General features: G+C 38.2%; 7 protein-coding genes and 1 long non-coding RNA gene across 11 annotated transcripts; 3 read left to right on the top strand and 5 right to left on the bottom strand.

Annotated features, from left to right (window-relative positions):
* Nucleotides 1-42: 42 nt before the first annotated feature.
* LOC124343511 lies at nucleotides 43-2,166 on the bottom strand. Of its 2 annotated transcripts, XR_006919280.1 has the most exons (5): nucleotides 1,758-2,166; nucleotides 1,579-1,666; nucleotides 609-703; nucleotides 443-485; nucleotides 43-381 (listed from the first exon to the last, which is right to left on the bottom strand). It is a non-coding gene; the product is annotated as an uncharacterized LOC124343511 (long non-coding RNA). The 2 variants fall into 2 exon arrangements; XR_006919279.1 differs by lacking the exon at nucleotides 443-485 and having other exon boundaries at nucleotides 43-416.
* A 689-nt stretch (nucleotides 2,167-2,855) lies between these two features.
* Nucleotides 2,856-7,649, bottom strand: LOC124343507 (leucine--tRNA ligase, cytoplasmic-like). Of its 2 annotated transcripts, none has more exons than XM_046796833.1 (17): nucleotides 7,507-7,649; nucleotides 7,153-7,439; nucleotides 6,973-7,096; nucleotides 6,733-6,902; nucleotides 6,432-6,676; nucleotides 6,139-6,364; nucleotides 5,901-6,073; nucleotides 5,653-5,825; nucleotides 5,460-5,598; nucleotides 5,089-5,393; nucleotides 4,772-5,012; nucleotides 4,497-4,697; nucleotides 4,279-4,433; nucleotides 3,765-4,198; nucleotides 3,484-3,696; nucleotides 3,168-3,402; nucleotides 2,856-3,099 (listed from the first exon to the last, which is right to left on the bottom strand). In XM_046796833.1, exons 2-17 carry the CDS (start codon nucleotides 7,435-7,437, stop codon nucleotides 2,891-2,893), a joined length of 3,528 nt encoding a protein of 1,175 aa, XP_046652789.1. In that variant the 5' UTR covers nucleotides 7,438-7,439; nucleotides 7,507-7,649; the 3' UTR covers nucleotides 2,856-2,890. The 2 variants fall into 2 exon arrangements, with proteins under 2 accessions (XP_046652789.1, XP_046652790.1); XM_046796834.1 differs by having other exon boundaries at nucleotides 7,493-7,627.
* Nucleotides 7,650-8,286: 637 nt separating this feature from the next.
* On the top strand, nucleotides 8,287-9,453 carry LOC124343448 (phosphoserine phosphatase-like). Its single transcript, XM_046796760.1, has 5 exons — nucleotides 8,287-8,551; nucleotides 8,624-8,681; nucleotides 8,749-8,825; nucleotides 8,886-9,193; nucleotides 9,254-9,453. Exons 1-5 carry the CDS (start codon nucleotides 8,412-8,414, stop codon nucleotides 9,346-9,348), a joined length of 678 nt encoding a protein of 225 aa, XP_046652716.1. The 5' UTR covers nucleotides 8,287-8,411; the 3' UTR covers nucleotides 9,349-9,453.
* Nucleotides 9,454-9,684: 231 nt separating this feature from the next.
* LOC124343449 (mitochondrial import receptor subunit TOM22 homolog) lies at nucleotides 9,685-10,625 on the bottom strand. Its single transcript, XM_046796761.1, has 4 exons — nucleotides 10,286-10,625; nucleotides 10,114-10,225; nucleotides 9,918-10,045; nucleotides 9,685-9,850 (listed from the first exon to the last, which is right to left on the bottom strand). The coding sequence occupies exons 1-4, from the start codon at nucleotides 10,487-10,489 to the stop codon at nucleotides 9,770-9,772; spliced, it is 525 nt and encodes a 174-aa protein (XP_046652717.1). The 5' UTR covers nucleotides 10,490-10,625; the 3' UTR covers nucleotides 9,685-9,769.
* A 178-nt stretch (nucleotides 10,626-10,803) lies between these two features.
* Nucleotides 10,804-13,309, top strand: LOC124343446 (ATP-dependent RNA helicase DDX24-like). The gene is made up of 5 exons (XM_046796756.1): nucleotides 10,804-10,929; nucleotides 10,992-11,180; nucleotides 11,250-11,869; nucleotides 11,932-12,532; nucleotides 12,597-13,309. Exons 1-5 carry the CDS (start codon nucleotides 10,921-10,923, stop codon nucleotides 13,029-13,031), a joined length of 1,854 nt encoding a protein of 617 aa, XP_046652712.1. The 5' UTR covers nucleotides 10,804-10,920; the 3' UTR covers nucleotides 13,032-13,309.
* On the bottom strand, nucleotides 13,098-16,031 carry LOC124343447 (alpha-(1,6)-fucosyltransferase-like). Of its 2 annotated transcripts, none has more exons than XM_046796757.1 (7): nucleotides 15,687-16,031; nucleotides 14,930-15,510; nucleotides 14,701-14,866; nucleotides 14,454-14,640; nucleotides 14,152-14,389; nucleotides 13,914-14,090; nucleotides 13,098-13,834 (listed from the first exon to the last, which is right to left on the bottom strand). In XM_046796757.1, exons 1-7 carry the CDS (start codon nucleotides 15,690-15,692, stop codon nucleotides 13,360-13,362), a joined length of 1,830 nt encoding a protein of 609 aa, XP_046652713.1. In that variant the 5' UTR covers nucleotides 15,693-16,031; the 3' UTR covers nucleotides 13,098-13,359. The 2 variants fall into 2 exon arrangements, with proteins under 2 accessions (XP_046652713.1, XP_046652715.1); XM_046796759.1 differs by having other exon boundaries at nucleotides 15,705-16,030.
* Nucleotides 16,032-16,748: 717 nt separating this feature from the next.
* LOC124341727 lies at nucleotides 16,749-20,741 on the bottom strand. The gene is made up of 16 exons (XM_046794664.1): nucleotides 20,132-20,741; nucleotides 19,962-20,060; nucleotides 19,712-19,891; nucleotides 19,431-19,637; nucleotides 19,279-19,363; nucleotides 19,099-19,207; nucleotides 18,837-19,026; nucleotides 18,695-18,773; nucleotides 18,564-18,629; nucleotides 18,382-18,500; nucleotides 18,213-18,324; nucleotides 17,977-18,150; nucleotides 17,758-17,914; nucleotides 17,588-17,695; nucleotides 17,353-17,505; nucleotides 16,749-17,282 (listed from the first exon to the last, which is right to left on the bottom strand). Exons 1-16 carry the CDS (start codon nucleotides 20,627-20,629, stop codon nucleotides 17,228-17,230), a joined length of 2,391 nt encoding a protein of 796 aa, XP_046650620.1. The 5' UTR covers nucleotides 20,630-20,741; the 3' UTR covers nucleotides 16,749-17,227.
* Nucleotides 20,742-22,217: 1,476 nt separating this feature from the next.
* LOC124343493 (serine/threonine-protein phosphatase 4 regulatory subunit 3A-like) lies at nucleotides 22,218-26,691 on the top strand. The gene is made up of 9 exons (XM_046796814.1): nucleotides 22,218-22,706; nucleotides 22,779-22,933; nucleotides 22,997-23,140; nucleotides 23,202-23,579; nucleotides 23,656-23,733; nucleotides 23,795-24,563; nucleotides 24,638-24,926; nucleotides 24,987-25,365; nucleotides 25,434-26,691. The coding sequence occupies exons 1-9, from the start codon at nucleotides 22,565-22,567 to the stop codon at nucleotides 25,623-25,625; spliced, it is 2,526 nt and encodes an 841-aa protein (XP_046652770.1). The 5' UTR covers nucleotides 22,218-22,564; the 3' UTR covers nucleotides 25,626-26,691.
* Nucleotides 26,692-26,828: the final 137 nt, after the last annotated feature.

Raw genomic sequence — 26,828 nt, 5'->3', positions numbered from 1 at the left:
TCTGAAAACAATATCTGATACTGATAGCTATTTTTGAAACAAAAATACAGAAGTTAAAGTTAACTATACAATCCTTCGGAATAAATTTTGCAAAGGAACCTACAGCTAGCAAGCTTTTCCAAGGAAAACAACTTAAGTTCTACAACAGAGGCAAGTTAAGACATAGTCACCAACTAACTAAGTCTAACAGTTAAAAAGTTGCACATATTTACCTGATTTGTTCTGAAGTGTTTCTTACAAAACGTATAGACGGTACAGGAAAAAGAGACGACATCTTGGCAAAATGTACAGATGCTCAGGCTCTGCTCAGGAGTTAATGAATCATATTGACTGCATAATCCTGTCCTTTTTCTTGAAATGACATACAAGTTCTCATAAAGTCTGTCATTTCAATTTAGAAACCTGTAATTTGAAACCTGTAAATTACAAAAAAATAAGTCACCTTATTTATAATTGGTGCCATCAATGTTCTTGATGTCAATGATCTAAAAGAATAATTAAACATTTATCATCAGTACACACTCGAAATTGTCTCTTAAACATTAGATAGACATAAGTGCAGATCAATCCTTTTAAAATATATATAAGACTGCCCACCAATCAGTTACCTAAGGTTCTCTAGAGGATGGAATGAGAGATTGGTCAATGCTGGGGTTGGTGATCTAGCAAATCCAAAAGAAACAGCCAATAATTAAGGTAAATCCTAATAAAACATGAGAAGAATCTATGTTTCAGCATGTAATAAAGGTGTCCAGACGTTTCGGCACCAATAATTTGCTTAAATGAAAAAAGACAAATTCGGCACTGAGTTAGACACATTCGGCACTGATATGTGAAGATGACTATTACGCATTCGGCACTAAGATTGGATGATTCGGCACCGTTGCATATGCTGCCATTCCTCTGTTACATTGTTCTCGAGATAAAAGACGTTTCGGCACTGTCAAAGCTGATGTCCAGCTGACTTTACATCATACCTATTTATATTATAGTATTTATATTACATCATACTATATTTTTATTTCTTCTTTGAAGATGTTCAACCTTTCTTATTGATCTCGTCCAAGAGCGCAAGTTTGGCGCAAGTTTGAAATTTCAGAGATGTATAAAGAAATGCTCCTTCAAGGCCATAAACTTAGGAGAGAGCGCAAGACGTACACGGCCCTCAATGAAAAACTTTTTAAATTATGGGAAGATCACAGGAAAAACGTAATTTCTTCTGAATCTCTTTTACTGTCTTGTGCAAAATTGTACTCTGATTTTAATTTTAAAAAAATCAAACCCCACCCTGACGATGATCGTTGCTGTGAACTAGAAGATTAAAATAAATTTGTAAATTTCTTTTGTAAAAGCTAAGCTAAGCTTATTTGGCTAAATAAAAATGTGGTACTTCTTGTTCTATCAATACAATCAATACGTAAATTTTGAGTCTTTATTACAGTGCCGAATATGTATTTTCCAGTGCCGAATGTACTTTTGACAGTGCCGAAAACGTTATTTACAGTGCCGAATGTGTTTAAATCTAACCCTAGTGCCGAAAGTGGTGGCAATCGTAATAAAGCTAGTGTTGGTTGTTACCTGTATCATTTCTATGGCACATTCAGTAGAATACAATGAGTTTGAACAAAATAGTTGACGGTAGGCTGCACGACTTTCACGTTTCCTCCTGTAAGTTGATGAAAAACATTAAGGTTATTCAACATATACACGGAATAGAACATCACCGACAAGTTACAGACGAAATCACTCGAGTTTACCTATGCATTCATTGGTATTACGGCACAAGTTGTTGATGTTAGTTAGCGTATCGTCTGTTTACGCGACAACTGACACTCTAAGCATAGCCTACTCTATATAGGAAGCCGAAAGGTTTGGCCTTTTTTTGGAAGCCAATTTGGGTTCCCTTCCTCTTATTTGGCTCCGCCCTAAGTGGACCCACGGGAGCCAATTTATCGTCTAGTGGCGATATTTGAAAACACGGATTTGTTTACGTTTCTATCGATATGATTGTTAAATGGCTACGAAGGGCCATTCACTAAACAATAATGTCCACCGTTCCATGTAACATTGTCATGAAATCCCTCACGGCAACATATTAATGGTGCGTTCATAAATTACAGGGTAATCCCCCCAAACCATAACATTCGAAATTTCGGAGGGCGTGTCATTATTTTGCTCACCAGATGGCCCCCCTGGGTCCACTTGGAAGATGCGAAATCGGAGGAAAGGTGAGCAAAGTAGGCTTCACTTTTCCAACACGCGAGAGATATCCTTCCTTTCGGCTTCCTATATAGAGTAGGCTATGCTCTAAGACACACACTCGCAAGTCGCAACGTGGTCGCCATTTTTTTTTGAGAAGGTCCAATTGGATTTTGCATCAGCAATTTGAACTAGTTCAAACAAATTTGCTTATTTGCTTATTATATGTACACTAGGCTCTGGGGGTAAATTTTCGTCAACCACTCAGCAATCCGACATGACATCACTTCATGCCTTCATGGCCTAGACGCCTAGATACCAGTTTCTACGCGCGCAGTTCAAAAAATGATCAGCGCCATCTAATGGTGATGAATTGGTTAAATTTGACCGACCCACCATCTACTGGCGAAAAAGTAAACAGTCACCTATTGCTGAAATTTCGAACTAACCCTTCCGCATCCGTATGTGCAAAGTTCCTCCCGTACCCGTATACCAAAAAACCTTTATTTAAATTAATACAAAGAAATTAATTAATATTATTATTTCATTATTTCATTATTTAAAATATCGGGGTTATATTGTCGGTGGAGTTCTTCTCTCTTTGGAGTTCTACTGTCAGCAATGAGCAACCCGATGAAACGTATACGGCACGCAAGTGAGCCCAATTGTTGTATTTTTAAATCCTTGAAATTTACAATGCAACAATATACGTCAAACTTGACCCAATGTCAATTTGTACCCCATTTTCCTCGACCGCAACCGTGTTATTTTCAACGTTCACGAAGAATGTACTTGCTTCAGTCAGCTGAACCTTTCCTCTTTCTAAATCGTCACTCGTAGGAATTTTTCTAGGGCCAAGAATAGGGTCTTGGAAGCGCCAAAGGCTAACGCGTTTGGGATCTAAAATACAGAGTAAGTTGTAAAATTGTATTGATTATTTTTATTTCTATTTGTTACTGCCAAAATACCTTTAATTTGTTTATGATGTTTAACCAAACGACTGACTAATTTTGCCGGAGTATCACCCTGCATTACTGTCAGTTTTACTTCAAACAAACCAGAAAGAGGTTGAGGATTGACGAAGTTGATGGAAACTCCAGGTTGGTGACGGAAAGTAATATGAGGGGTGCCAGGAACGCAGTCTTCTTTAATCTTCTCATCAGCCGTTGAATCATCAGAATAAAGGACGTTCAAACCCTCTAACTGCTCATACCCAGTCCCGCATTCAAATGAATAAAATATACAATCATATGCACACATATTTCGTTTCCTATGTTAACTTACGTCTAACGTTGCGGTGAGATACTCTATGTTCTTCGTAATTACTTCTACTTCGTCGAAATCCATGGTTAGATTGAGGGCACGAATGCCGTGCTTGGCAACTTTTTCTTTCGCCACTTGAACAAAAGGCATTACTTTCTTTAGAGATTTTTTCAATTCTGGTTTCGAGCTTAGTTCAGTTGACAGCCATTTGTTGTCAGGCATAACTCCGTCTTTCTGAAATCAAAACGAAAATAGTGAAATGAGAAACACACACGCAAGTTATAATTCCAGCTTTTTTTTACGTTAAATCTTTCTTGAAGCAGAGTCAGAATAATTGATTGCCAAGTAGGGTAGCTTTTGGCTATCCAGATAGTTCCGTGGGTGGGTTTTCCAGTTGGTAAATTGACGGCTTTTTTAGCGCCTTTCGACGTAAGTGATGCCAAGTATGCTTTCAGTCGCAAGCGGAATTCGTGAGCAGCCTGGTCTAAATAAGCGCCCGCGCTGATGAGAACGCTGTCGTATTCAGGAACTGTCGGCCACCGAGATTTCAATATGCTTTCTTTATGACCAAGCAGTTCCCAAATATGTTCCGCGACGTGCGGACAAATCGGGGAGAGAATAACAGCTTGAGTTTCGATATACTTCAAAATTAGTTTTTTATGAACGTTGCCCATGCTTATTTCTCTATAGGTGTCACGGATGGCTTGGTATTCAAAGAACCCAGTTCGGAGAGCCTCTGAATAAATTAAAAAGAAAATTTAGATTTTTTAGAATTATAACTTCGGCTCCATTTACTAACAACTAACAACTAAGTACCTTTAAAGAGCATGCGATCGTAATTCTGATTTGTCTCAACGATTTTGAGATTCATTTCATTATCAAAAACTTGATCGTTAAACGTGTAATCCGAATCTCTAAGTTGATCCACTGTTGCAAGGCATTCTTTAACCCAATCAATCAAGGTATACAACCTGTACAAATAAAAAAGGGTCAACTCGTACGTTAATTCTAATTGCAATATAATATAACGCTACCTCAAAATACCAGCGTCTGCCATTGCTTCAACGAAGTTTGCGTCTTCCACAGAATCACCCGAATCAGCCAAGGCTAACCTCATACCGTCAGCGCTAAACTTATCAATAGCGTCAGAAAGAGTCAAGAAGTTGCCTGTTGATTTTGACATTTTTTCAGAATTGAGCAGCAAGTGACCATTGGCTCGAATGGCTTGAGGCCACCTGGAATATAAAATTTGTAAAACAACAAACATTTATATTGGTTTACTTATTTTTTCCAGCATATTGTTGATTACCTGTTGGGTTCGTTTGGCCAGATGGCAACATGGTTGTATAGAAAATAGGTCAAATGGTTGGGAACCAAGTCCTTGCCTGATACGCGCAAGTCTACAGGATACCAAAAATTGAATTCTTTCTTCAAAGTACTCAATTTCTCTTGAGGAATCGTAGTCTTGGGTGGGGATGCTTCTTTGAAGAAAATGAAATCCCAGACCTCAGGTGTCATTTGATCGGCTTTGATCCCCAAGGCGTTTTCTCCTGAAATGTAACATCATTACGAAATAAAAAAATGTTTTAACAAAGGTGGGATGTTTATAGATATTTGATAATGTACCTCTTCCATCAAAAGTATTTCCTTGCAACAAATGCGCGACCGTATAGTACGCCATATAAATGGTGGAATCTGAAAGCGATTCTATCAGCCATTTTTCATCCCAAGGCAACTTCGAGCCAAGACCATAAGTTCGCGAGCACGCATGCTCTTTAAGCCAATCTAGGGTGGCAGTAAAGTTTTTACGAACTTCGTCGTGATAGGTTTCAGTTTTCGCCAAAGCTTCTGTAGTGCGTTCCCTCCAAACTCCCTTTCCGTAATCGAGATACCATTGGTCACAGAGAGCAACCACGCACTCGTCACCTGATCTATATGTCCAATATTTTGCATTAATATAACACGACAGAATAAATATGTGAAAGAACATTACACACCTTGAAATGATCGTTTTCTCTGGTTCCATGTAAACAACTGCTTGCGCTGCTTCAATCATTTCCTTCTGAATCACTTTTTTGACATCTTGCACTTTCTTGCCCTGATGAGGTCCAACAAGGAGAACGCCATCGTAGAACCCTAAAACTCAAAATTAGATCTATTTCTAACTTTCGTTAATGAAAATTATTATACCTTTCAAATAAACAAGTTCTTTAGCCTCTTGGAGTTTATCTCTGTCATTTTGACTCTGGATTTTGAAGCGATCGCATGCATAAACTGCACTCAGATTCCCCAGTTCAGGAACTTCTACAATTGGAACAGGCTCAAATGGTAAAACCATTTCATCCTTGATTCCGTATTTTTCTCTGCAAATAATTTTAAAAATCCGAAAAATGTTTAGAAAAACGTGGAAGAAAGACGTACAGGATACTTGTAAATACCTTAAGGGAGCTTTGTTTTTTAAGTCCCGCAGAGCCGCATAATCATCTGGAGAATCAGAAGGAACACTGGTTACAATACCAGTTCCTTTATCTTCTTTGATTGTCAACATAGGCAAAGTGTAAATCGGAGAGAAACTAGCCAAGGGAGACTGTAGTGCCGCACCCAGTATTTGCTATATAAAAGGGGTAAGATATAACAAATGTAATGGTGAAAACAACAATATAACGTTAGACTTACTTCGCCCTTGATTGTGGCTAAAACCACAACTTTTCCCACGTCAGCTGTCATTTTCTGGAACGACATGTTCAAAGCTGCTCGGTAGGTGCAAACAAAAATCTCATTGGATTTTGTTTCAAAGACAATATAATCCATGTCAGGTCGCAACCAGCAATTGGTTTGACCATACATTGTTTCCGGTCGAAGAGTAGCAGCTACCAAATAAATGGATTTCTTATTAAAAGGCCTGAAAATGAAAATACCAATTAGATACATATAAAATAGAAGGAAGGCAATCATTGTTAGCAACTTACTGCAAGACACTGGGTAATGGATCCAACACTTTCATTTTGATAAGTGTGTACTCCATAGGACCAACACCTTCTCCCGATGCCCGGTCGTGATCCATACACGGTTGGTCGTCCTTGGGTGAAAAAATGGTGTACCTTTCACCAAACTGGATGTGACCACGATCTTTTAAACGCAAAAACTGCCAACGAACAAAGCTATCGTAAAAAGGATTTACGTCTGTCGTAATAAACGACCGTCGCCAATCAACCTAAGAAAAATACCGATTTAATCAACAATTTAAACACTGGAATTGAAGGAACTCACGTGCAAGCCTAACTTCATCAAATCTCTTTTAGCTAACGGAGGGAAAAATTTAAGCCAGTATTCTGCATTAGCGAAGGGCTTGATTTCCTCATCATTTAAGCCAAGACTTTGCATAATTTGCCATTGGTATTTGGCTGTGCCTGATTTAGCAACAGCCTTGCTTTTTTTGCCTATGACAAAAATAAATAATTGAGTCATTATTAACTACTAATTTACACACATTTATAATAAGGAAGATACCCTTGGATTTATCCTTAGGAATTGAATTATCCTGAACTTCCTCTACTACTTCTTCCACATGTTTCGGAAACTTTGGTGGGAATCCAAACTGTTCCATCTCTCGTTTCAGTTTATCTGCACATGCCTGAAAAAATTTCATTAAACAACTTGATTTGTGATTTCAATAGATTTTAAGTTTACCTTAATTGGCATTCCTGTGCAATGAAATCCAAATGGATACAAACATTTTTTCCCCTTCAATCGCTGATAGCCCACAGCTAGATCACACTTCATTAGTGTAAAAGTATGTCCTAAATGCAACAGCCCGTTCATGTAAGGATATGGAAAGTTAACAAAGAATTTTTCAGCAGTTTCATCTTCAGGTGCATCTTCTTCAAATATCTTGTCATTTTCCCATTTTTCTTGAATCACTCTCTCAAGATCCAGAAGAAAATCAACCTTGAATCGCCCCTTTCTCTCAGTCATATCTAATATAAATCAAATAAATACAATATTATAGACACTGAAAATCAGAAATAACCTGAGGTATTTTACTGATTGAAAAAGAAGAAAATCCAAGAAGTTATCAAGCGATGACTTTTACGTCCGGCAAGCAGACGACAGAATATTCAATTGGGAAACGCAAGTCTTGCCTTGCCTCAGCAATTCACGATTATCTGATTGACCGATTACACGTGTGCAACACGCTCTAGCGGCTATATAAAAAGGCCAGGAATCTCGTTTTATTTATGTGCACATTACATGCATGTTATTTTTTCTTTAATTAATTACATATTTATAACATACATGAATGGGGATTCGGCGAAAAAAGAAATTCGAAATCGCAAATTAAAATCCCTTCCTCAACGTTCAGCGATTTAATTATAATAAAGACGGAAAAGGGGCGAAAGCCTAAAGTAGCGCAAACGCGCAACCAGCAACGTCTGATAGCATCTCAATTGGTTTGAAAATGGTTCCAAATGATCTTTGCACGAAAAGCTTTATCTGTATAAATTGAATGGCAAGCTTTTTATTTTTATTTCAAATCGCGCATTTCGAAGAGAACGAAACTTTCATATTTCCAATTCTTTCCCGGATAGGTACCTCACAAACAATAATTAAATTAATTCCTATCTTTGCAGCATTAGAATCGAATCGCCTTGCGATTTTGCACAAAGGTGAGCTGTTCACAATTTTTTTAGTCACTTTCTGGGTTCCTTTTTAAAACACCGGCTTCCTAATAAAAAAAAAAGTTTTTTCTTTAGGCCTATCACTTAAGTGCTTGAAAATTTTTTCTGGGTTCCGTTTCCCGCGTCCCACTGTTTAGTAACCACTTACTTTAAAAGTATTAGTGGAAGAGAATAAAGGGGGAGGTTTTTGTATTCTTTCGAAGCCTCAGAAACGCGATCATTCATTGCGCTTAAATTTTCAACGGTTTTAGATCTATTTTATAGGTGGAAATGAGCACAAAACAAGCCGTTATTACATTGCTTAAACAAGCTGATGCAGTTTGCTTTGATGTTGATTCTACTGTGTGTATTGGAGAAGGAATTGATGACTTAGCACTCTGTTGTGGAAAAGGACAACAAGTGAAGGAAATGTAAACACAACTAAATTGCTTATCTTTTCAATTTTGAGTTTGTAGCTATTTTCTATACATATTTTATGATAGGACAAGCAAAGCTATGTCCGGAAACGTGGATTTTAGAGAAGCCCTTAAACTAAGACTTGTATATTAATTCATGTTAATTAAAATTTTATTACATAATACTTTAAATGATTATATTGTCTTATTAGAACCTGATTCAACCTCACTATGATCAAGTAGTGCAAATTGCCAAAGAACAACATCTCAAGATAACCCCTCATTTAGAGTAAAAGCAGTTTTTACTTAATTTCCATGAATTTTATTTGATCAGTAATTTTATTTTTAGAACTTTAATAAAGACCCTTCATGTTCTAAACAAAAAACCATATTTAATATCTGGTGGATTTGAATCTTTGATACAACCAGTTGCAGATCACCTTGGAATTCCCAAAGAAAACATTTATGCTAATAAGCTTAAATTTTATCATGATGGAACCTATGCTGGATTTGATGAAGATCAACCAACTTCCAGATCAGGAGGAAAAAGCAAAGTGATTCAAACAATTAGGGAAAAATTTGGCCATTCAATTATTGTGATGATAGGTGATGGGATAACGGACTTGGAAGCATGCCCACCTGCTGATGCATTCATTGGTATAATCTAAAAAGAATGTTTTGTTATTCTATACCTACAAGTCCTTATTTTGGTAATAGGATATGGAGGCAATGTCGCGCGAGAGGTTGTTAAAGCTAATGCTGCATGGTTTGTTACAGATTTTCAAGATTTGATAAATGTTCTTACAGATTAACATTATCTACGAAAATTGTCGTCTTCTTTGAACTATTTGTTATTGATCTAATGCAGCTACTGATTGCACTGGATAACCTGGCAATATACATCGTTTACAAATTTCCGTTACCGCTATTTATTCATCTTCGAGTCGTTCGTTCTTTTTCGGGGGCCATCAATGTAAAACAAAAAAAAATATGTTTTAAGTAAATGGCCATTAGAAATACTAAACTAGACAAACTTCTTTTTACAACTATTAACTGACTGTTAGGCCTACAAAAAAATTTAAAAAATAGGCTAGTATTATGTGTGTGGAAGGGAGAACTAGAAAAACTTTTGTGGCTCTTGAGACAAATAAATTTTTTAAATGTCATTAGTTGTAATTTATCAAGCCAGTTACATAAAAAAAGACTACGGCGAACGAAGAATCTGACGAGATCTTAACGGATAGGTGATGGAACTGGTGCCATTCCAGGATGAGGACTGCCTCCTGACATGGCAGCACCAGGGCCCAACAATATCTTTTGAATTTCAGTAATATCAATATCAATTAGATAAGAGTATAAGTTTTGTTTAACACAAATTTACCTGTCGTTGCTGTTGTTTCTGCATTTCTTCCATTTGTGCTCTTTCAACTTCAAATATAATTGGAGCAAAGAGGATTGCAGATGTGCTGAATATAACCCATGAAGCAGAACGAGCAAAGGAATAAAAACCTTAATAAGAAAAATTGTTAAAAGGCTGTAGTAATGAGCAAACATGGTAAACAAATGAAGCATGTCACCTTTAGCAGATGAAAATGTACCATAAAAGAGTTTAGCAGTTGCAACCTGTAAACATGTTGGAAACATTTCTGTCAGACCAACCAATCTTTCGAGTACTGTTTCATCAAAATCCTGAAATAAAAACATAACAGTGAATGATGATTTTTACATTACAAAACTGTTCTTATTTACATCATCATCTTCGTCGTCTGAGTCTGCTTCGTCTAATGCTTTTGATGACGACAAGGCAACGACAGAGGCATCAGCCGATTCAGAGTTTGGTCGTTCAGGGGCACGTGCCGGACTAGACGCGTTTTCTTTGGGTTCTTCTTCTTCATCGTTGATACTATTAATAATCTCGACACTGAGATCGTCAATTTCTTCTATAGTAGCCATTCTTACAAATTCAACAAATTCTTACACGTTTTTTTATTACACTACTTGATTTTGGCAATGGAAATGTTTCCAGATTACACCGCTGACCAACTCTATCAGTGTATCACGGAAGAGACGACATTATCGTCTGCTAAGTATTAATGACAGAGAAGCCTGAGGCACCGTGCAACCGGCTGTAGCCTATTAATGAGAAAATAATTTTTATGACAACTATCTACAATAAAAATATATTGTTTTGATTTATTGTAGGTACGTGAGTTTCTAAAATTAACATATTTACTTTTAAGATAGTATACAGATTTGTATATGGCAACGCCACGAAGCTAAAATCGTCTGCACAATTCATGTTGGTTGTGGGTTCGTCAAGCTGACACGTGTTTTTTAAGTCAAATTATTGTTGTCAGTTCAGCACTTGTGCTTTTTATTCCATCATGATGAAGGTAAAACTTGTTATTTAATTTTTCACTGCATTTTTGTGTAAGCATGTTTCTCAATTATATAGGAAGAATCTAAGAGCAATCAAAACAATGATGAAAACAAAAATGAAAACACGGAAGAAAACATAGAAGAAACCAAGGATGAACCATTTGAAATCACACCGGATATGATTATTTGGAAAGCAATGTATCTTCCAGATCCAATAGTCAGAGCTGTCTGGGAGCTTGGATTCCAAACCCCAACAGCAATCCAGGTATGCTAGAGAAAAGATTTTGTTTGTATGATCTACACATGCAATTTCTTGATTGGTCTCATTCTCTAGCTTGCTTGCTTACCAACAGCAATGAAGGGAAGAAAAGACATTGTTGGAGCTGCAGAAACAGGGTCAGGAAAAACCCTTGCTTTTGGGATTCCCATACTGAATGGCATCCTTAAAGATAAAGAATTTGAACTGAAAAAGCTGAAACAGAATGAAGAAGAATCTGAAGATTCTGATGATGCAGATGATTCAGATGAAAATAATGATGATGGCCATACAAGCAACAAAAAGCAGCGAGTTGAAAAAAAAGCAGCTGTTGCTGAAGAAGATTCTGACGACTCTGGAGGACAGATGGAGGATTTTGGAGGTGGAATTGGGAGAGTGAGAGTATTTGATGTAGTTGAGTTAGGGAATCAAAAAACCAAAATAATTAAAGGACAGAAAAAATTACGAGCATTGATAATTACTCCCACTCGAGAACTGGCAGTTCAAATTGAAAAACATTTAAAGGCCGTTGCAAAGTACACAGACATATCCATTTGTCTCGTGATTGGTGGAATGGCAGCGCCTAAACAAGAAAGAATTTTAAGCAAAGGGCCAGACATTGTAATCGGAACTCCTGGTCGACTCTGGGAAATGATTGAAGGCGGAAATTCGCATCTTTCTCAAATTAAAGATATTCGGTTAGTTAATAAACATTTTATTTACTCTTCATTTAATAATTATTTGATGTTGTCGGTTTTAGATACCTTGCACTGGACGAGACCGATAGGCTTTTGGAGAAAGGTCATTTTGCTGAAGTTCGTACTCTGCTTGAACACATTAATAAAGACGAAGAAAAAAAGCGATGGAGACAAAATTTCGTTTTCTCCGCTACACTTACTCTGGCACATGACTTACCTAACCGATTGGGTAATCTCAAATCGAAGAAGAAGAAAGAAGCTATGAAACTTGACAAGTTGCTTAGTTTGGTTGGCGTCAGACCTAAAGCAAAAGTAGTTGATTTAACAACTCAAGTAAGATCGCTGAAACCCGCATCGCTTTCGGAAATGAAGTTGTACTCGGCCACCGTTGAAGACAAGGATTATTATCTCTATTATTTCTTGCGACACAATCCGGGTCGTACTTTGGTGTTTTGCAATTCAATCAACAACGTGCGCCGCCTCACATCTGTATTCACTTTGCTGGAAACTAACCCTCTTCCATTGCACGCGCAAATGCATCAGAAACAAAGACTCAAACATCTTGAGCGTTTTTCAAGTCTAGATAACGCGTTGCTGATAGCCACTGATGTAGCTGCCAGAGGACTTGATATCCCACATGTTCAACATGTAGTCCACTTCCAGGTAAATTTTTATTTCGATATCTGCAAAGGCTAATGTATTTAAAAATCATTTTTTGGTCCACTAGGTCCCTCGAACATCTGAAAATTATGTCCATCGTAGCGGTCGTACAGCTCGAGCTTCTCGTGAAGGATTAAGTTTAATCCTGATTGAACCTGAAGAAGCGACAACATATCGTAAACTTTGCTCCACCTTGAAGAAAGACAAGAATGATCTACCCGACTACGACGTTGACATGCGCATTTTTGCCGCCATCAAACAACGAGTAAATTTAGCCAAGGCAATAGAATCATTGGAACATCGAACCAAACGAGAGAGGTCAGACAAGAGCTGGATGAAGCAAATGGCAGAAGAAGCAGATTTAGTAATTAGTGAAAGTGATCAGGATTCCGACAGTGGTAGTGCTGCTCAGAGCCATTCTCAGCTTTTAACAGAGTTGAAGAATAAACGCAAAGAGCTCACGAAACTTATTGCACGACCATTTAAACGTTCAGTCAAGTAATACTAATGACAGTCGTGTACCAATGCTTTCCAATGTTCAAAATTGACAAAATAAAAAACAATAAGAAAATCTTGTGAATATATATTTAGCAGAAGAGCACCCTGTACAAAGAAAAATGCACTGTGCAATGTGTCAAGTCATAATCCCAAAGTCCTTAAAAGCTGTGTGTAGTGGCCAACCGGTAGGTAACCAGTACGGCACTCAAAACAGTGTATGGAAAGCGCTTGAAACCAAACTCAAGTTACCTTGATGTGACTGTGACTTCAGCACGTTTCAATCTGGTTTACAAAACTCAACGCAAAATGTTATTTACCTAAGCAGTCGTCACTCATGCAGCGACGGCCACCTCACTGTATGGGGGGAAATCAATTATATTGTACTTGTCCACGGCTTTGAAGGAAGGGTAGAGTCCAGATTGCTTGGTCCGCTCATTTGTACCCTTGGAGTAGCCGTCCCAGTGATTACCGGCTATCCCTAAAACATCACCTACTTCAATAGAAATCTCGCCAGGCCTATGGGCTTTGTGCGAGTACATAGCTATTTGTTGATGAGGACCTTGTCCACCGTAGTAGTAAATATCATCCAAAGACTTGAATTTGCTCGATGCATCAGGGTGAAGTGTTTGCATGATCTCGTACGCCAACCGACACACTTGAGACGAGAAAGTGCAAACGAGATGATCGCTGTGTGCAAGCATGTGAATATCGACCAAGATGCCTCGCAAGGACGAATCTGTGTAACGCGTTGCTACAGCCGCTCCTTTGGCTATCGACACATCACCAAGAAATTCATACTCCGGATATCTGTCGGGGAAAATAAACCAGACAAAAGATCATTTAAGAAAATAAACTTAAAAAAGGGCATTACAAAAACGGAGCTTACTTTTTCTTTGCTTCTGGAAGAACAGAAGGATCATCGGAAGCCAGGTAGACCCGTCTTACTTTGATTTTTTCTTTAATTTCTAGTTTATCAAAAAAATCTGCTACGTATAACATGTACTCGTCAATCGAATGAAATGCAGCCTCTGTTCCAACTTTATCAGTCCGCCGCACGTGGACACTGCAATACAGTTTTTTTTTTTTTTTTAATCTTGACTGAAGTTATTGATCAAGCAGCTTACCCAACAACAGGACTCTCAAATTTCATTTTTTCTTTTGCTTGATCTAACATCTTCTGAGTCTCGGGCTGATATCGCAGGAGGTACTTCATAAACTGACCAATCCACCACACCTGAGGATCACCATGTAGTCTGATCATCCTCTCCGACAAGTCCCGAGGAATTGCTAATGGCAAGAACGGAGGCCGAGGAGACAACATATCCACTATGGGTAATTCGATGACCTGGGTTTCATTTGTTCCTTAAATTGTACAAACTTTTAATGTCAAGTGTTTCTTTCATTAATTAGAAATAATTTTTTTCACCAGGCCAATTACTCCTATCCAAACCAGACGGATCAGTGCAAGTATCACTAAGTGGCAAAAATACTTTCTCCCATCCACCACGATGGTATCGCCATTTTTTCGAGTTCAATATCAAAGTTCTCTTGGTGGCATAGGCCATAATGAAACAATAGGCAGCATGATGTATCTGGCAACCATATCCACAACTCTGAAAGAAAATTTCTATGTTAAATTACTTTTAATAATGTTATTCTAAAAATCAACAGACCTTGTTAAGATTACATATTAATTTCCTAGCCTTGGAACAGTCAGCTGGATTTTGAAGATAATGTAAGCGTCTTTGGACCAAGTCCGACAAGGCACGTGATTCTGTACTTCTCCAGGCATCATGGTTTTCCATGTTGCTAAGCTCTTGTATGTCATTCAAAAGAATACTGACAGAAAGGAATAAAATTAATTAGTTAGAAATTAACCTAGAATAATTTAAAAAAAATTACATTTCATGCTCTTTTCCTGAGTTCAAAATTTCTTGAATCAAATTTGATATTTCAGGGGCACTTTGATCACGCCCTGATTTCTTCAGCTTTTCTAACTCTTGTTGCACGAAATACCAATTCTCTTGAACACCTCGGTAAATAGCTCGTCTTCTCACTTCATATTCCTTACTAGGTCCAGATGATTTCTTTTCAAGACCGTTAAAGTTAATGGGTAGTCTGATGTTGTCCTCTAATGTTGATCTAAGTCGCTCAACAACACCTTCTTTTATTTTTCCTGACTGAGCTTCATGACTGAAGTTTGTCAGTATCCACTGGAGTTCCTGATTTCTCACTTTAAGACTTTCAAGTTCTGAAACTGCTTTTGAAAGTCGCTGAAGCACATCACTGCTAACATCACTCTGTGGACTATTTAACAATGGTCTTGTCAATAGAATCAAAGCGACAACCCAAAAGAAGAAAAGAATTATGGCTGCCTGAGCCAGAATCTTGTTGGAGCTTCGTAAATTCATAGTCATTGTTGAATTGGTTTTCGTAGTCCAATTTGTCTTCAATTCAGGACAATTGAATTGGACTTTTTCGCCCTAAAGATAATAAAAAAAGACATGATTGAAATCACTTGTAATGGAAACAAAACATATTCAAATTATTGTGACAGATATAACTAAACTGCAGTCTGCTAAAGAGCCTTTAAAGATAATAAAGTACATACATATTTTTTACATGAACAAATTTGAAAAGTTGTTAAATAACTACATACTTGCATGTTTTAATTTACCTTCACGTTTCAAAAAGTGATCCATAAATCATCAACCACGAATTTGTCAAGTGAACTATGGGCTAGAAGTACTCAGGTCATTGCGGAAGACGAGACCAATAGCCGAACAACAACTCAGAGAACGGTCCAATCAATTTTGACGAAAACTACGGCCTATCCAACATACAGAAAAACGTGACGGGTCTACAGCTACAGTCGTTGCAATATCCGTGTCGTGAATTCAACAAAAATATCGGATTAAGCAACGGAGTGAACGAACGCACAAAAAACTCTGAATACTAGTCAGCTCCCATCAGGAAATAAACCGCGGGAGACGTCAACAGCTAGTGCCGATAGTCCCTCCCACTTTTCTGTTCTTCCCTTTTCAATTGGCCAATGAAAAGCAAAGGGCTGTTTACCATGACCTGCCACCTATAGTTAGAAAAACATTATCTTCAATTCAATTCAATAATATTTCGTTTATCTTACGACAATTATCAATATCAGAAAGTAACCAAAGCAACCATCAGTTATCTAAAATTTGGATTCCTAATAACGGAACGTCCATTGACTTTGTATTGTTTGTTATGCATGCGTTGTGCATTCACTAAGTTTAACGGACATTTTCTGTACCTCCTTCAAAAAAGATTAAAAAATAAATAAACACAAAACGATTAAAATTATCTTGATTTTATTTAGATTAGTTCATTTGCAGCCAAATAAAAAGGTTAAAAAATAAAAATGAGAAATAAACTAAAATAAAAGGTTAGTATTTTTTTTCCACCGCTTGGGGCAGGTAAGTATTAACGGCGACCACACTAAGGACAATTCACCCATTCCGGATGTGTATTTTTTTTTAAGCGAGTAGCGCGGATGTCACAACACGCCCAAACAGCTGGAGAGTTGCAGAATCTCTTCACTCGTGCAAGTGTGCTGGAGATAAATCTCTTGGTTGCCGGGGGGGGGAAATAAATTATTAGAAAAAATAAGAATTTGAAAGAATGATTATTATTATTATATCAAATCTCGAACAAAACAAAAATATTTACTGAAGTGGTTGCCCCATAAGTTTTCCACTTATGAATGTATTGACTTCTTTTCTCCCTGTCGCGCTACACAATTGCATGGATACAGTCAACCAAGTGGTATCGACACGGTATCTAATACAACAAATTCCATGTGGTAAGCCGACGACCCACTGATGAGAATTTTTCAAAATTACGATAGCCCGCCGCAAAGTTTACAGGAACAGATATCGCGGTTTATTAGTTTACTTGAATGTGTGTTAATAATAAGGGGCTTAAATTGAGGTTTTGATCAAACACGGTTGTAACGTTAAGGGAGATAAAAGTGTCTTACTTTGCGTTAGTAATGAGCTTAAAAATGATAGCAAACATTCAGGTAATAAAAACATAGCCAAAAGCTTTCTAAAGGGCACCTCATACATCTAGTATGTATAAACGGTAAAAATTTTCTGTCCAAAGTAAAAGATAATACAATTTTCCACAATTTTTTTGCGTTTAAGTTAACAGACCGTGTAACGTTCAATTGCGCCGTAGTTTTCGGTCAACAACGGCCGATGTGTCTTCAACGTATTCCCTAAATTCATATTTATTGGTTTGTGTTTTTATCATTTCACGAGAAATGAAATAAATTCTACGAAACTTACAATTCCATAAAATGGACAGTAGAATTGGGGCACAATGATTCCACTTTGACGTGACAAGGTTTATGGCAACGCAACATGCAGTCACGACACTCGTAGCCTTGCTTGCCAGGACGCCTTGCCAGAGGGGTTCCGCACACCTGGCACAAAGATCCGCTGTGCAAAATCACGAAAATGAAAGAAAAAATAAATTGATGAATTCTAAATAATTTGCAATATTTTATATGGTCTATTATACCCAGTAAGGTGTTTGGCAACAAAGACGTGATCGCTAAAGATGTGCAATTTTGTGCCTTTCTTTTTCCACTTGCGCTTCTCAGCCAGCGCCATGGGGATCAAGTAATGTCTGTTAAAAAAAAAATGAAATCAAGGAAAACAATTTCATCTGTAATTTGGGTAAGGAAATACTTTTTAATTCCATTTTCAGTTGACTCTAGAACGAGAGTTGATGCTTCGTCAAGATAAGTTTTTGTCGATGCATTACTGATGGCCGATACTTCACTCAGACTCGATCTTGTCGAGTCAATTTCACCACCCAGACCGGGGACAGCAAGTAATGATTGCCCTTCAAAACGATTTCATTAATTCAATTAAAATTCTCTGAATTAAAAAAGAAAATTAACACACCAGATCTACCGCGATCAGCCGAAACGGATCGAACAAGTGGATCATCTCGGTTAAGAGAATCATCTCGTCCTGGTGTTCCAGGATCTACGGATCTCGATCGGTTCTTGGATCGACTGAGACGTTCTTTCAGATTACGGAAGAAAGACCGTCTACGAGAACGTCCTCTATTACGATCTGCAAAAATAGTAATAAGACAACGTTTAACTAAAAACATCTTGAATAAAAGCCATTACTACCTTCTTCTTTTGAACTAAGTGATGACGCCATACTACCCATCAGCGGAGTGTACTGGTTTTCAGAATAATAATTATCTTTGAAAGATTCGGCGCCATCGGTAAAACCAGTTTCCTTAAAAATGTATAAACATGTTTGAATTAGAAAAATGGAATATAATTTAATTAATACTCTTGATCCGGGAAGGGTGTTCAAGCCTCGACGAGGACTTGGTCGTCGCGCTTCAAAATGCCTAGAAGCTGATGCCGCTGTTGACGGTTTGTCGTTGAGCTCATTGAAATTATTGATATCTTTAAGGAACATAAGCGTGGCTTAAATGCGGATAGTCACTTTAAAAATAATTAGAAATTTACCTGAATGTCGTTGAGTTGCACGATTGTATGAATCTCTTCGCACTAGGCGGCTTTCGGCATCCATAGCTGAACAAAATTGTTAAATTTTAACAAATGGTGTTTGATAAAATTGAAATTAATAGAGGAATTACATGAAGTCATTTTGGTAGCTGAAGTTGCTACACCGGAAGGCAGACTGTTGGGTACATCCACTCCATCAATAAAAAGAAACTTGATTTGAAACCCATTGTTAGAAAAACCAGACGCATATTGGTGAATTTAAAATGTAATTACCTCGACTGTTAGTGTTCCAGAAACAGAATCGTTTTCGTAAGGTCGGGATTGGAGCGGGATGATTTGACGTTGACTAGGATTCATCAGCAATTCTTCCATGCCCACAATTCCAAGTCCCAAGAAAGTGTTGCGATTTTTATCGCGATCGTAAAGCTCAAACATGATTTCTTCTGTATTGGGTCCTAGATCGCTGAAAAATAAAGAGTGTATAGTTGCGCAATCGAACTTTTTGTAATTATTATAATTTTAAATTTCTATTTACAATAAGAAATTTTCATCCCAGAACGGGTTTTCAGTTCCTTGCTTTATTGTCGTTTGATGACGTTGGGGAGGATCGTCCATTTCGATGATGCTGTACAACTGGTGGCAACCTTTTCATTCAATAGAATTTTGGTCTTATTGTTTTGGCGAAGAATCGTGAATTAAAAATAAGTTGGTTTACCTTTCTGAGAGCCAAGGTTGTTGGCTTTGACTATTTTTACCAGCAATTTCTTGTCCTTTGAGGAACGCCTTAATCTGGTTTCTAGCTGTAAAAATGAACGACAGTAAAATAATGGTAGCTTATTATTAAAAATGAATTAGGGAATCATGTACCATGCTATCGTAGTGCACCGGAAGAATGGGTTCGGCTGGATTGACACTTGGAACAAATCGCGGAGAGTCGGGATAACGAGACCAATGCAATTGATTAGTGGCGGCTCGCAATGCGGCTGTCACCATCTCAATGATGATGTCTTGAACGAGCTGTTCATCGCCGCTAATATTTCCTGCTGTCTCATCTTTTATTATCGATAGTCTTACCTGAAATTAAACAGAAACACCAATGAACAAATGGACAGTATTATACACAACAATTATAAATTTTAAAAAATTACGTCTGGCCAGCCGTCAAATTTAATTGCAACTGCGCCATCACGGAAATCGGTTGAAGCGTTCAGACGACCCCGGAGTCGTTCAACTTGAAGACGATAGTCGGATATAGTTTGATGATCGCGTTGTTCACGCTTAGCACGAACAAGAATATTAAAACGCGATTCAAAATCTCCGGTGATAGTCTGTAAAACATCAGAATAAATGAATCAACTGAAAATGAATTGTAAGTCTGAATTGCTGCATTAAACTTACAGCCCTTTCATTTGGGGTTAGTTCGCAAAATACGTTGTTCAGTCGCGGGGGAAGGTCATCATGAAATAAAATCTGCTGAATTTCAACAGATACTCCAGTCTAAGAAATAAACAATAGCCTTAGTACACAGTCTTTTAAATCATAAGTGTAATATAGACTATTTAATTTACTTCAATTTCCGATTGTTTGGTTTGATTGTTGAGCGATTCTTTCCATGTAGTGTTCAAGTCGGTTAAAATTTGAGTCTTTGCGTAGACATAGCTCAGGCAGTTAGTGACCCACTTGACACAATCTGAATTAGAACCTGTTACTGAAGGCACATCTGGGTGTTGGTCATCCGACTTTGAGACACTCTTGGATCTCGTAAGTTTTGGCAGGGCAGGAGGGGGATGCGATTTGAGAGTATTTATGAAACGTTCAGTGTTGCTTATGTTGGGCTTTTCGACTGTTGGCGATGCAACTGCTGCAGCCGATGTGGGGGGAACTGTAGAATTCAATGCATGGGTCTCCTTTGGTGGGTCCAACAGTAGTCTGGAATACACGAACTTTCCAACAATTGTCAAAATGGTACCAAATATAATCCAGCCGAGTAAGAGAATTGCAAGTGTTTCCATTGCGCTAGCCCCCGGATGGAAAGTACAAATCAGATCATCCAAGCGATCGGCCATATCTCAGCCCATTGTCATGGACTTTGAAACTGGCTGATAAAAACCAACACTGCAGATCGAGAAACGTTCAATGAACTTGTAAGAAGAATCGCGACTGAGGTGCAGCTACGATCACTCGTACATGGAAATCTTTTCTGCTGGCCAGAGACGAAAAGCTAAAAATACTTGGTAGCCTTGCTGGTTCATCACGGGCTAATAATAGATCCCCTGCACCTATCCTATACACATGTGCGATAATCAACTGTACTCGAGAAATAAGTACAGAAACCTACACATCCTTCCAATGTATATATTGTGTGAGTACCAATGTTGTACACTATACTGAAATATCTACTAGGAAATCTTATAGGAAATAAAAAGAATTAGAAGGAAAGCGATATCGAAATTTTGGTGTCGGTATGTATATAACATTTCGGAACTGTTCTAAATAGCACACTAAGATAATCTAGGAAAAATAGCTATACGTTTTAATGAAATGCATAATTATGAGAAAACGAACGATAATCTCAAGTTTTTAAAAAATGTTGCATCGTTTATTTCTTTACTTAATAATATTAAACAGAGGAAAGGCAACCGCGTGAACCCTATTCTACCCGCGACATTCAACTCAGAATGTTATATGGAACATAGGGAAACACTGGAAACAGTCCCAAACGTCTCCCAGGTTGCTTATGTTAGAGTTCTAAAACTTTCCTCGATTTTAGCTTAAATTTAAAAAGGAACAGTTAACCTTCAAAATTTTGAATAACTTATACTTGCTGTCTAATAAAGTACACTCTCCATTTCTTTCTGATTATTCATCTATAAAGTAATAAAAGCATGATAAAAGTAAAAAGAAAATTAGAGATCGGACTCGCCGTGAAAAATACTTTAGAAAATAATTCTTTGCTCTACTTCAAGTTCTGCTAACTTTCAGTACAATAGAGACTATTTTTATCCATTTTGATGGATGCAATATAATGACAAAAATAAATAAATACTGAATTAATTCTTGCCAAAATTCGTTCCGTTATTGGTTGCCATAACAACTTAATATTTAAGTTAAATGTAATTGGGTCTAGAAATTGCAAGTTGACGTGTATCAATGTGATGAATCGAAATAACACAATGTGGATCCTATGCGGTGAATTAAGGTATGTATATGCTTGGCACACTGACAAATGTGAAAGAGCCAAAATAATGATTGGCCAAAAGATTTTTTCTAATATAAATTTTTGGTAAAATGGGATTTTTTTTTTAAATGAGAGGTAATGTGAGATGTGACTAGCCCAACCCACCGAAAAAACTACAACTCCGTACGTATACAACCGCTTCGAAAAATTCGAATTTGGCGCGCACACAACAAAATGCGCCACAAACAGAATCGAACACAATGGAAGTTGAAAAAAAAATAATTTTCTTTTCACTACGATTGAATTCACGTCTCCTTTAAAACAAAACTATCCATTTAACATAAAATAACAACGACTTAATTTTATTTTACAAGATAACTGAGATATTTTAAATTGTATTTTTAAAAAAATTTCGGCCATGATCCATGAATCTGTTTAGGTACTGAGGTGGCCCTCTTTCGGTAGCCGTCTAGTCAGAGCAAGCTCGAGCAGCAGCTAAAGCACTCAAAAGCTAGCCCGTGACTTTGGACCGAAAGTCCCCAACTTAGGTTTGGACAAATATGGCGGTTTTGATGTTGTTGACTTGACGCTAGCGTCCCGCTTTCCTTGACTTTTGTAAATCGGCGCGATAGTTTCCAAGTTGAGTGGATTACATGAATCGTTTAGTCCAGTGACAAAAATCGAGAATATTTCGTACTTATTTGCTGCTTTGATCAACTACAAGTGTGGCGTCGGGGCGTGCTTTTTTGATAAGCATTGACAACCGACAGACAAGAGCTGTTGTGTTTGAAGATTCGCTTAACGAAATACAAAAGTAGACAATATGACTGATACTCGACGACGAGTGAAGTTGTACGCTCTTAATGCGGAAAGACAGTGGGATGACAGAGGTACTGGACATGTCACATCTTCATATGTTGACAGGCTGAAAGGAGTATCACTCCTAGTCAGAGCTGAAGTTGATGGTAAATATAGCTTATCTGTAAACGTGCTTCAACTTCATTGAATGTAACAACAAATTTTTATGCAATTTTTAGGTTCACTACTTCTCGAATCTAAAATTCAGCCTGATACGGCATATCAGAAACAGCAAGAAACGTTAATAGTCTGGTCTGAAGGTGACAATTTCGATTTGGCACTTAGCTTCCAAGAAAAAGCTGGTTGTGATGAAATTTGGGAGAAAATCTGTCAAGTAAGCATTGCATGATATTAAAATTTAAATATTTAATTAAATTAATGCATACTTGTAATTCAGGTACAAGGCAAAGATCCTTCAGTTGACATTACACAAGATTTCGTTGAAGAGTCTGAAGATGAGAGATTTGAAGACATGTCTGACACAGCTCCGCCTGTGGAGTTGCCACCTTGTGAACTCAACAAGCTAGAAACCATAAATGAGGTATTTATTGCTTTCTATGTGTTTAATGAAGCAGGATGTGCTAATTGTTTGAATCTTGTAGTTGATTGCAAGCTGTCTTTCGTCAGCTGTAAGAAGAGAAAAATTGTCTACTGCTCTTGAAATTGAGGGTTACATTCGAAAGTTGTTGAACCTTTTCCACATTTGTGAAGATCTAGAAAATCTTGAGGGTTTACATCACCTGTTTGAGGTTTTCAAGAATATCTTTCTTCTCAACAAGAATGCCCTGTTTGAAGTTATGTTTGCGGAAGACACAATTTTCGATGTCGTCGGCTGTCTTGAATACGATCCAAATGCTAAAATCCGGAAGAAACACCGTGATTATCTGAGACAAATGGCGAAATTCAAAGAAGTTATCCCAATTACTAACCCAGAGCTATTGGCTAAGATTCACCAAACGTACAGAGTACAGTACATCCAGGTGGGTTGCCCCTTATATCACGAAAGATTTGAAACGTGGTTCTTGTGCTAACTATCATTTTTAAATTTGTATCTAGGATGTTGTCTTGCCGACGCCTTCGGTATTTGAAGAGAATATGCTATCGACGCTTTCTAGTTTCATATTTTTTAACAAGGTAATTATTATATTTTCTGGTATCATTCGATTTCTTTGATTATACCATTCTTGTATCGTAGGTTGAAATTGTCAGTCTCATACAGGATGATGAGAAATTTTTAAATGAGTTGTTCACTCACTTGACGGACGAAACTATGGAAATCAGCAAACGACGGGATTTGGTTCTTTTCCTTAAAGAGTTCTGCACTTTTTCACAAACTCTACAGCCACAGAGTCGTGAAACGTTTTTCAAAACACTGGCCAGTCTAGGCATTCTTCCAGCGTTAGAAATCACACTTGGAGTTGACGATTTGGCTACCAAATCGGCCTCGATCGATATTTTGTCGTACATTGTCGAATTTTCACCATCGATGGTTCGGGACTACATGCTGCAGCAGGTCAACAGCGCTGAAGATGAAAACTTGCTTCTCAACATCATCATTGAGCAGATGATGTGCGACTCTGATCCGGAACTAGGCGGCGCTGTTCAACTCAGTGGCATTTTACGATTGCTTATCGACCCAGAAAACATGCTTGCATCCATCAACAAGTCAGAAAAAGCCGATTTTCTTAACTTCTTCTACAAGCACAGCATGCACGTGCTAGTAAATCCACTATTGTCTAATACAACCAATGATCGCCCGACGAAAGAAGACTACCCCACCGTTCAACTGCTGGGGCTCATCCTTGAACTCTTGTCTTTTTGTGTCGAACACCACACGTATCACATAAAGAACTATATCCTCAATCGCGATCTCCTTCGGCGTATCTTGGTCCTTATGAGGTCTAGGCACACTTTTCTTGTCCTCAGTGCCCTTCGTTTCTTACGGAAGATCATTTCACTTAAAGGTAAGGTTAATGTGTGGACTTGTATCTTTGAACCATTTAAAACTAACTGAATTTTTATGAATAATCTTTTGCAGATGAATTCTACAATCGCTACATCGTGAAAAGCAACTTGCTTTCGCCGGTCGTGGATGCCTTCTTGCGCAACAATGGCCGATACAATTTGCTTGATTCAGCCATTCTTGAACTCTTTGAGTTTATTAGGTCGGAAGACATCAAATCTTTGTGCGTTTACGTTGTCGACACCTTTGGCAAGGCACTGGATAAGGTCGAGTACGTCCAGACCTTCAAATGTCTTAGGCTACGATATGATCAACAGCAAGATAGAATAGGCGAGAGAGAACGATCGACATCAGCACTAGACAGGTAAAGTAGACGCACACAAACGATGAATCTTGAAATGCTAATCGATTTGTTGTACTCCAGTGTCCCTTCAATACTGCGAACCACAAGATACCGACGTGATCCCCGTCAGCTGGAAGAGGAAGAAGAAATTTGGTTCAATTCAGAAGATGACGACGCCGAAGACAATGGGAGCGACGCCGTGACACCTTCCCATACGGCATCAATACCCTCCAATACCCAGCAGGTGCAAACAGTCGCCCCTACAACATCTCCAACATCGCCAATCGCCTTTTCAAAGGCTAACGTGATATCCCCGAAAGCGAATCACAGCGGTGGCTCAAACAGTCCCATAATCGGTGCATCTTCTAATGGCGGCAGCTCTTCGCCTTCAACGTTGTCTCCTACGACATCTCCTGTTCCTCCATCAACAGATGTCCAGTCGCCCTCTACTATGAAGAAGGTAATGCGACTCGTTTATTGCTTGTGTACACTCATCTATAATTTTCATTTTGTAAAATTTATTTCAAGGCGTTGGTTGATTACGATGGTGACTCTGAAGAAGAAGAGGAAGCAACAGCAGCAGATCCAATCCCTGGGGAAGTAGCAGAAGAAGTGGAGCCTAAAAAGGACATTGATTCTGCTGTCCCTGTTATTTCCCCTGTTGACGCTGGCGAAGATGACGACGCGGAATCACCGAACAAACGCGCCAAACTGACCTGAGCTACTCGTCCATCTCTTAATTTTAATACTTTATTAGCTCCACTTTCTTCTCTCTTTCATTCCCCCTCTCTTTGTCCAGCTAGCCCCTAAAAGTTTATGATTTGCGGGTGTTCCCATTGGGAGTGCGTTAACGAGGCGGTAGTTTCAGTGCATTTTGGGGGGGTAGAAGGGGGAAGAAGAGCAGCAAAAGAAGTGGCGAAAGAGTACATCCTCGGGCTCTCTTTTTCATTCTTTCGTTTTGTGAAGAGAGAAAACAGTGTAGCATAGTAGCAACATCGACAAAGAGATGTATCAATGTGTTTTCGGACCAATATGAACGTGTGCGCATCGCATGGAATGTAGTAGACGAGAATCAAATGATGTAAGAGCGAATGTGCGGTCACTTGTGGTGTTGCTCAGTGATGTTCTGCTGCCGAAAAGCTTGCTGCTCTGTACATTTTTTCCTTTATTGTTATTTGATAGATTAGATGGTTGAATCTTGACGTCCGGCGTCCTCTCATCTCTCCCCGCTTGGATCCTTTTCCCCATTAGCTTTGCTCGACGACGCCCGGCACCTGACGACAGCTCCTTCTTTTCAAATTAAGCCTACCTACTCTCCCCATATATTATCCATCTTTTCTCATACATACACTCCCACCTTCCACTATCCCAAAATACCAATTGCTGTATATTGTATGTTAAGCCATACAGTTATAGCCGCACAACCTTTTTAGGGAAACTGCTGCGCTGCTCTTCTTCTTCCTTCTTTTAAATAAGTTAGACTGGATTTGTTCATGTGACACTGCTGGATTGACGGATCATGCGGACTCTCCTAATTGTTTCAACAGTTTACTCGTGTTCTCTTCTTGTCTCCTATCCTTTCCCCAAGCGAAACTTCTTCACAATGTCCCTTGATTGTTGTCCTTCCTCTTCTCCCACCAACCCTTACAATTTTCATTATTTTCGTGCGTTTCCCTAAAAAGGCAGGATTGTGTGCGGTCCTTCCTCCTGAAAAAACTGTACTGTAATCGCGATTGTAAGATGTAATCGTATCGCGCGGTTTTTATAAAGAAACTTCACGGTCTGACAGTTTGTGTTATTCTCTTTTTATTACGTCAATTGAACAACATTTTAATTGCCTTTTAAGTGCGACCTATCAAAGATAGACCGTAAATGTCAATTATAGTCATCTAGAACCGGATAATTTGGGCCTTATAAGAATGA

This window comes from Daphnia pulicaria, chromosome 6, assembly GCF_021234035.1.
Source record: "Daphnia pulicaria isolate SC F1-1A chromosome 6, SC_F0-13Bv2, whole genome shotgun sequence".
Lineage (NCBI taxonomy): Eukaryota > Metazoa > Arthropoda > Branchiopoda > Diplostraca > Daphniidae > Daphnia > Daphnia pulicaria.
Note: the sequence above shows the minus strand (reverse complement) of the source record. Positions and strands in the feature narration are given on the sequence as shown.

Excerpts from the sequence above, each read along its gene's own strand:
- LOC124343507 (XM_046796833.1), bottom strand. The coding sequence starts at position 7,437 with ATGACTGAGAGAAAGGGGCGATTCAAGGTTGATTTTCTTCTGGATCTT. Across the intron at positions 5,826-5,900 it reads AAAAACAAAGCTCCCTTAAG|AGAAAAATACGGAATCAAGG; the intron begins GTATTTACAAGT and ends AATTATTTGCAG. Across the intron at positions 5,013-5,088 it reads AAATACTTTTGATGGAAGAG|GAGAAAACGCCTTGGGGATC; the intron begins GTACATTATCAA and ends GTTACATTTCAG.
- LOC124343448 (XM_046796760.1), top strand. The coding sequence starts at position 8,412 with ATGAGCACAAAACAAGCCGTTATTACATTGCTTAAACAAGCTGATGCA. Across the intron at positions 8,552-8,623 it reads GGACAACAAGTGAAGGAAAT|GACAAGCAAAGCTATGTCCG; the intron begins GTAAACACAACT and ends ATTTTATGATAG. Across the intron at positions 8,826-8,885 it reads AAGATAACCCCTCATTTAGA|AACTTTAATAAAGACCCTTC; the intron begins GTAAAAGCAGTT and ends TTTTATTTTTAG.
- LOC124343449 (XM_046796761.1), bottom strand. The coding sequence starts at position 10,489 with ATGGCTACTATAGAAGAAATTGACGATCTCAGTGTCGAGATTATTAAT. Across the intron at positions 10,226-10,285 it reads CAGACGACGAAGATGATGAT|GATTTTGATGAAACAGTACT; the intron begins GTAAATAAGAAC and ends TTTTTATTTCAG. Across the intron at positions 9,851-9,917 it reads AGAAACAACAGCAACGACAG|ATATTGTTGGGCCCTGGTGC; the intron begins GTAAATTTGTGT and ends GAAATTCAAAAG.
- LOC124343446 (XM_046796756.1), top strand. Across the intron at positions 11,181-11,249 it reads AAACCCCAACAGCAATCCAG|CTTGCTTGCTTACCAACAGC; the intron begins GTATGCTAGAGA and ends CTCATTCTCTAG. Across the intron at positions 12,533-12,596 it reads AACATGTAGTCCACTTCCAG|GTCCCTCGAACATCTGAAAA; the intron begins GTAAATTTTTAT and ends TTGGTCCACTAG.
- LOC124343447 (XM_046796757.1), bottom strand. Across the intron at positions 14,390-14,453 it reads GGATAGGAGTAATTGGCCTG|GAACAAATGAAACCCAGGTC; the intron begins GTGAAAAAAATT and ends GTACAATTTAAG. Across the intron at positions 13,835-13,913 it reads CTTCCAGAAGCAAAGAAAAA|ATATCCGGAGTATGAATTTC; the intron begins GTAAGCTCCGTT and ends TTTCCCCGACAG.
- LOC124341727 (XM_046794664.1), bottom strand. The coding sequence starts at position 20,629 with ATGGCCGATCGCTTGGATGATCTGATTTGTACTTTCCATCCGGGGGCT. Across the intron at positions 18,151-18,212 it reads ACTTAGTTCAAAAGAAGAAG|ATCGTAATAGAGGACGTTCT; the intron begins GTAGTAATGGCT and ends CTATTTTTGCAG. Across the intron at positions 17,283-17,352 it reads ACTGTCCATTTTATGGAATT|GGAATACGTTGAAGACACAT; the intron begins GTAAGTTTCGTA and ends ATATGAATTTAG.
- LOC124343493 (XM_046796814.1), top strand. The coding sequence starts at position 22,565 with ATGACTGATACTCGACGACGAGTGAAGTTGTACGCTCTTAATGCGGAA. Across the intron at positions 23,141-23,201 it reads AGCTAGAAACCATAAATGAG|TTGATTGCAAGCTGTCTTTC; the intron begins GTATTTATTGCT and ends TGAATCTTGTAG. Across the intron at positions 24,564-24,637 it reads GAAGATCATTTCACTTAAAG|ATGAATTCTACAATCGCTAC; the intron begins GTAAGGTTAATG and ends AATCTTTTGCAG.